The sequence below is a fragment of the Notothenia coriiceps genome, unplaced genomic scaffold (genome assembly GCF_000735185.1).
Source record: "Notothenia coriiceps isolate Sejong01 unplaced genomic scaffold, NC01 NC01_scaffold00005931, whole genome shotgun sequence".
In the NCBI taxonomy this organism is placed as follows: Eukaryota; Metazoa; Chordata; class Actinopteri; order Perciformes; family Nototheniidae; genus Notothenia; species Notothenia coriiceps.
This window is the reverse complement of record NW_011338632.1, coordinates 7,730-14,829: the sequence shown is the minus strand read 5'-3', so window position 1 is coordinate 14,829 and position 7,100 is coordinate 7,730. Positions and strand designations below refer to the sequence as shown.

Sequence of the window (7,100 nt, the reverse complement as noted above, 5' to 3'; positions counted from 1 at the left end):
TGATCCAAAAAGCTGCTGCAGTAATCCAGTCGGGATGTTATGAAGGCATGGATCAGAGTTTCAGCAGCGGTCGATGAGAGGGAGGGTCTGATGCGGGCGATGTTCTTTAAATGGAAGACCTGGTTGACGTGAGGGAGGAAAGTGAGGGTGGGGTCGAGGATGATGCCAAGGTTACGGATGTGAGTGGAGGGGTTGACTATGGAGCATGTAGCAAGCAAGCTTCTGTGAAATGAATTTGTTATTTTGAATTTATTACAATACAATTGCAGACAGTATTCTCTTGGTACACAACCAATTCATTTATTCCAAATACATGTATACTGTTTTAATAATAGAAAACCCTCAAATAAATGGTCACTACACACACTCTATGTACTTCATTAAAAACATTTTAACCCAAAAGAATACAGTTTTTAATCAAAACTAATGCTTTTAACTCATGAAGTCCAACATATTGTATAATACACACAGTACACATGTAGTATGTGCCAGTATTGTGTATTTGGTAGTAATAAGGCAGGTCATTTGTTTGACTTAATGTTCTGAATATACTAAATGCATTTTATTTGCATTGATTATGTTTTGAGTTTTTCATACAAAACATTTGTGTTTTTGTGGAGGGTGCATCATCTAGGAAGTTTGATTTGGAATTATTAAAAAGTATTCAGATAGTATTAAATGTTTTGGTAATGTGTTGAACTTGAATGACTCTTTTGTTAGATGTATGTTTACCTTGTGGGCTCCAGGCAGCAGCTCACCTGGAGGTTTCTTCCTGAGCACAAAGCTGTCTGAGGGGGTCTGGATCAGGAAGGTTGGGTTGGACTGACCAGCGCTGCGAAGACAACAGGAAACAGTTAGCACTTATCAGTTAGCATTTACACTACCAGCCTCTACCTGCTCTTTAAAGTTGCAGAGAAACAAACTGTATTCACCTGTACTGTCTGACAGTCAGTGTGTCCTCATTTGACACCCTTGACTCGACGGACAGATATTTTTGTAGTCTGCTAACACTGAATGCGTGTTGCAGTCGGACAGGAGTTGTGAGCTCCTCCATGTTTGTTAGTTAGATTTGATTAATCATTTCCAGCTGTATCGCTCAGATAACTTTCGCACTGTTGTTAGTCAGTCGGACCCTTTGCGCATGCGCACACCTACGTCGTGTCTTCTTTATTTAACATCTTTAACGGAAAAAGGCATATATATTTTTTTCGTAATATCTAATAGAAATTGAGCAGTTTAAAAATGCAGAATATTCTAATAGTCATCCTATTGCGTTTAAAACAGTTGAAATAACCCAATAATGTAGGAACATTTTGAGGTAATTATATTAGTTTCTACACGGACAGTATTTACGGGAGCACGCAGTCTGATTTCAGTTGTGAAGACGTGTACTTTCCGAGCAGATTTATCCTATAGACAGTCAGTTTACCTCTTATATTACTGAAAATACTTCCTATATTTCATTCGCGTTGTTAAGGGACATTTGTTACCGTAATGGCGACTGTGGAGGAGCTGAAGCTGCGCGTGAGGGAGCTGGAGAATGAATTAATAAAGTGTAAGCAGAAACAGAGTGCCATGGATAATGCTCACAACCAGGAGCAGCACAGACCCAAGATTGACAAGATGAGTTCAGAAGTGGTGGATTCAAACCCATACAGGTACTTTTATATTGTATTATTTCATCTTTTGACAGGATTTTCAGTCTGCTTACTGAGAGACTACGCCTTATGACTCACTCATCCCATATGGTGGTTCTTCACAGAGGATAACCAGCTGTGTTTTTATTATTGCAGTCGTCTGATGGCTTTGAAGAGGATGGGCATCGTGAAGGATTATGAGGTATGATGTAAGGGTTGCTGCAATACAGCACCACGTTTTTATTTTGCTGCTCTATCCCCTACAGAAGGGATCGATACCACAACCATACGTTTTTACCTAACGGTTTTTTCAGTTTTCCACCTATGCCTGCTTCCTTTTATAGCAGAGCTCCTGTTGTGAAATAATGTTTTTTAAGCATTGCAAATATTAAATCATCACCTCAAATGTGTTGACAGAAAATCCGGACCTTCACAGTGGCAGTGGTTGGTGTCGGGGGGGTGGGCAGTGTGACAGCTGAAATGCTCACTAGATGTGGCATCGGTAAGGTAATGCAAACCCTTTCTTATTTATTCCACATTTACCTGGTCAGTAGTCTTCATGTACTCACCCTAACCTCTCCATCCCAGCTGATCCTCTTTGACTACGATAAAGTGGAGCTGGCCAACATGAACAGACTGTTCTTCCAGCCTCACCAGGCCGGCCTCAGTAAGGTGGAAGCAGCAGAACACACACTCAGGTACACTACTGTCTGAGTCATCCACTTTTCCACCAAAATAAAGACACGTTGGTTACATTTGAACTTAATCTACCCAACAGGAACATCAACCCAGACGTGTCATTCGAGACCCACAACTATAATATCACCACCATGGATAATTTTGCACATTTCATGGAGCGCATCAGGTGAGGATTTCTTCTCTCTTGTTGTATTGTTCTCACCCCTCAGAGGTAAATTCATTCACAACAACCTACTGTGTCCTCTCAGTTTTGGAGGGCTGGAAGAAGGGAAGCCGGTGGATTTGATCCTGAGCTGCGTGGACAACTTTGAGGCTAGAATGGCGATAAATACAGTAAGTGCAAGATAAAAAAAAACCTCATGTTAAACAGTTTTTTTTTGTACCTTTTTACTCGTGCCGACTGTATTCATTTTGTCATGTTTGTCACAGGCCTGCAATGAACTGGGTCAGATCTGGATGGAGTCGGGGGTGAGTGAGAACGCCGTGTCGGGACACATCCAGCTCATCATCCCTGGAGAGACGGCGTGTTTCGCTGTAAGTCTTAACACACTCACACACGCTTTCATTACATTGCTGTTTTTCTTCAGCGAGAAAAAGCATGGTAGTACTCACGGTGTAATACAGTATCTTCTCCTCCTTTGTTAGTGCGCCCCTCCTCTGATTGTGGCCGCAAACATCGATGAGAAGACCCTAAAGAGAGATGGTGTGTGTGCCGCCAGCTTACCCACAACCATGGGTGTGGTCGCAGGCATCCTGGTGCAAAATGTCCTCAAGTAAGATATTTTGTTGGCCTTTTGAAACCTGAAATCCAAAGTGTAGTAATCCAAACAAAGTGCAGCGAGGGACTAAACAAGAGAAAAACATTGTCTGTGTAGAAAGCAGTCTTTCCACTGGTATGCGTTTGACCTTTTATTTGCAAACATACAATTCTTTCTAGTCCATATCCAGTATGTGATTGCGTATGCTGTCAACAAAAAGTGTCCTTCCCCAGCTCACTCCCCCTCCATCTATGACAAAGTGCACAAGTAAAAGCAACCGGATATAACCTCACCACACAAATCCAATAGACACGCCCACCGCCGACTAAAGAATGTGACGTAGCAGCAAACACAGAAAACACTTGACACGTGGCTCCTCCTACACTTAGGTTTGTCCGTATGTGTTAAGTTACGTTTTTGTTTTCAGGTATCTGTTGAAGTTTGGGACCGTCAGTCATTATCTCGGCTACAACGCCATGAAGGACTTCTTCCCCACCATGGCCATGAAAGCCAACCCTCAGTGTAACGACCGCTACTGCAGGATACAACAGGAGGAGTACAAGGTGGGGGTCTGGTGCTTTGTTTTCAAGTATTACAAAGTAGGACCTACCAAACGTTACATTGCACAGTGTTGTACTTGTAAGTAAACAGTGTGTGTGTGGATTCCCCTTTTTAGAAGAAAGAAGCCGAGCGGCCTAAAGTTGAAGTTGTAGAGGAGGAAGAGGAGGAGATCGTACACGAGGACAATGACTGGGGTGAGCAACACATTGCGTTATCAGTGTTAGGTCTGTAACCATTTGGCATTGTGTAAGAACACACACTTCTTGCTGTGCAGGCATTGAAGTAGTGTCAGAGGTGACTGATATGGAGTTAGAGGCGGCATCAGGCGTCGTGCCCCACCTCCCAGAAGGCATCACTGTGGCGTACACCATTCCAGCTGAGGTTAGTATCATGTGANCAGAATATCAGTATGACAATACGACACCCTCTGTCCTTAGACCCTCACATCATTTTTCCCTTTAAACTGTGGGTTTTCTCTGGAAGTTTTTCCTTGTACGATGTGAGGGTCTAAGGACAGAGGGTGTCGTATTGTCATACTGATATTCTGTACAAACTGTGAAGTCCACTGAGACAAATGTAACATTTGTGATATTGGGCTATATAAATAAACATTGATTGATTGATTGACTTCCGTGATTTAAATAGGATGCAATTTATTATTTCTTTTTCGTTTATTAATTATTGGGAATGAGTGTGTTAAGAGGAAGTTAACCTGTGTATGTTTGGGTCGGATAGTTTCCTCATGTTTGAGGGATTACATTTATGTTGACAAGGTGATTTGGAGATAATTGTATAACCTGTTGACGGTAAGAGTGTGGGGAGGGGCTATGGGTACAAAAGGGACGGTGTGGATCCGGGAAGAGTCATTCGGCAGAGTGTTGCAGTGAAGGCAACAGCCAGGATGTGGTTAGAGGGACAGACAACCTAATTTGGTGATCTTTGTTTTTGTTTATTGAAGTTATACTGTTTCTTTTTTTTGTTGAACAGTATATATATATTTTGTGTGCTGCTGAGAATAAAGTTCTTTGGAGCTTAAACAACTGACTAAGCCTATATATTGAAGAACCCCGTCACATATGGTGTCAGAAGTGGGATGGTTAATCGGAAAGGGCTGGGCCGTGGTGCGAAGCAGCGCACAGGACTGCGTTCCCAGCCTCGGCAGCAGGAGGAGAACGCGGCTGCCAAANTATATATATATTTTGTGTGCTGCTGAGAATAAAGTTTTTTGGAGCTTAAACAACTGACTAAGCCTCTATATTGAAGAACCCCGTCAAAACTGCCTAATCCAGGCCACTATTGTTCATTGGAAAAAACTGCTGCTCGTGTCCCAGAGGAAGATCTCACCCTGCGTTGTAGAGAATATCTGTCTCTATCCGAGCGCGTCCTCTCCACGGAGACGTGCTTCTTGGTCGGTCGATGCAATATCCACACCTTCGGTTATTTTCATTTACTTCCCCGTTGCATTTAACCACATATATACATGCTAAGGAAAACTTCAATAACCTGCTGAATACCAGCATTCGCCACACACACCTCCTCCTCCCGTGAGAAGCGACCCCTGGCATCCCGGTGGCGCGCCCACTAAAAGGCCTCTGGGCGCCGCGACAGGTGAATATGCAGATGAGGCTTACAGAACCACACCCTCAAACCGTACATGACAGTGGATATTTAACAACTGCTGTTGCGAGGATAATATACATGGATCGTATTTTAATTTCATTTCAATACAAACCACATGCTTCAACCCTTTTCCCCTGCCACTACAGTTTATAAGAAACACTTAAATCAATGTGCGACCGTCACTGTGGAGCATTCTCTCCAGTAATCCTGATTATCTGGAACCCTAACCAATGTGCTTAATAATACCCAGATCTTCCGGGAGACCAAAGAAAAAGAGATTCAGGATCTCCTGCGGGCCAAAAGGGACTTGGAGGCCAAACTGCAGCAGCTACAGGCTCAGGGAATCCAGATCTATGACTTAAATGATTCTGACTCAGATGACAACCAAACCACTGTCACAGGTAAGATCTAGAAATCCACAATGTTGGGACTTTTAAATGTATCTATAATTCAATCTTAACCCGTACTGGTTTGCCACAAGAATACACAAATGAGTTCTTGTTTTGTGTGATTAAAATCTGTAAAAGCATTGCATTATTTTTCTCTCACTCTGTCTTCAGCTGCAGGGACTCAGTGTGATTACTGGTCTGGTGGGGTGCTGGGAAGTGAGCCCTCTATGGGCAGCATGATGCAGTTACAGCAGACCTTCAGAGGGCCTGAATTTGCCCACAGTTTGATAGATGTGGAGGGACCCTTTGCTAATGTGGGCAGAGGTGAGTCAAATTTAACACATCTGTAGAATTGTTGGCGAAACAAGAAATGAACATAATAAAATAAATGACCTAATTATTTATCAATATTATTATATTTCATGTTCTATTCTCACACCTTTTCCCCTGTGTGTGTCAGATGACTGGGACGCTGCCGTGGCCAGTCTGCTTCAGGTGTCCCCTCACGTGCCCCAGGCCTTATGGAGTAACACCGTGCGCTGCTACCTCATCTTCACCCAGGAGACCAAACCTGAGCTGGATGTCTTTATTAAGGTCGGTTAGATGAGCAATGTGGGTCAAGAAACTATAAACATATTGTTGTTCAGGAGATATTGTTCAACACTTTGGGGCATTTTTGAAAAAATCTAAATGAAAATGGAGTTGCTCTTCTAAGTTTTTTTGCTGAAATAATAATCATTAAGCTTCATTGTGTTTTTAAGTCTTACGTTCCCTTTAATCTGTTTTCAAGAACAAATCGTGGTTGATTGAAGACGTGTCTGAATGCCAGTATTTCAAAAAAGACTATTGTTTCTTTGCTTCCTGTTTTCACAACAGAAACACTCACCTGTGTTACGGAAGATGTGCGAGGGTCTCGGCCATTTCTACCTGAACGTGTGCTTCCCAGAGGAAAACGCTGCCTCCTACGATGTGGAGCGAAAGCAGGAGATTGAAAGGAGCTCTGTGTGTGTGCTTCTAGTCAAATCTACTGTAACCAGGTACAGTGAGTCCTAGAGCAGAGCTTCTCAAACTTGTTTCAGTAGTGTACCCCCTTTGAAACATTTTCTCAGCCAAGCACCCCCTGACCGACCCCGAACATTTTTGATAGAAAAAGCCTATAATAATAATAATTACAATATGTTGATGTTCCATCAGTGTGTGACTTATTAACTCCTTCATGCATGAATTACAACAAACTAAGGATAGTTTCATCTGTATGCGTGAAAAAAAAGAACACAACGAAAACAAATTGAAACAGATTTTTCCAAGGAGTTTTTCAACTGAAGTAATATATGTTTAAAAAACCAGTGAACAAAATGATATGTTATGAAAAACTATAAAATACAATACACACATTTGACATGTTTATATGACGACCCCCTTGGTGGTTCTAGGAA

General features: G+C 42.2%; 2 protein-coding genes across 2 annotated transcripts in view; both read left to right on the top strand.

The window, feature by feature from the left end:
* The window catches only part of LOC104943335 (nephrocystin-3-like), a 20,545-nt gene that overhangs the window by 6,113 nt on the left and 7,332 nt on the right, over positions 1–7,100 (top strand). The window contains exons 4-7 of the mRNA XM_010768698.1: positions 5,526–5,676; positions 5,836–5,988; positions 6,125–6,258; positions 6,541–6,701. Of these exons, the coding sequence (XP_010767000.1) occupies positions 5,526–5,676; positions 5,836–5,988; positions 6,125–6,258; positions 6,541–6,701 (599 nt within the window). The remainder of the gene's footprint in view (positions 1–5,525; positions 5,677–5,835; positions 5,989–6,124; positions 6,259–6,540; positions 6,702–7,100) is intronic.
* Positions 1,343–4,051, top strand: uba5 (ubiquitin-like modifier activating enzyme 5). Its single transcript, XM_010768697.1, has 11 exons — positions 1,343–1,658; positions 1,794–1,839; positions 2,055–2,144; positions 2,226–2,335; positions 2,416–2,502; positions 2,585–2,669; positions 2,766–2,870; positions 2,982–3,109; positions 3,522–3,657; positions 3,771–3,849; positions 3,930–4,051. Exons 1-11 carry the CDS (start codon positions 1,495–1,497, stop codon positions 4,049–4,051), a joined length of 1,152 nt encoding a protein of 383 aa, XP_010766999.1. The 5' UTR covers positions 1,343–1,494.

Coding starts and splice junctions, on each gene's coding strand:
- uba5 (XM_010768697.1), top strand. CDS start 1,495: ATGGCGACTGTGGAGGAGCTGAAGCTGCGCGTGAGGGAGCTGGAGAAT. Junction 2,871..2,981: donor GAGAGACGGCGTGTTTCGCT/GTAAGTCTTAAC, acceptor CTCCTTTGTTAG/TGCGCCCCTCCTCTGATTGT. Junction 3,110..3,521: donor CTGGTGCAAAATGTCCTCAA/GTAAGATATTTT, acceptor TTTTGTTTTCAG/GTATCTGTTGAAGTTTGGGA.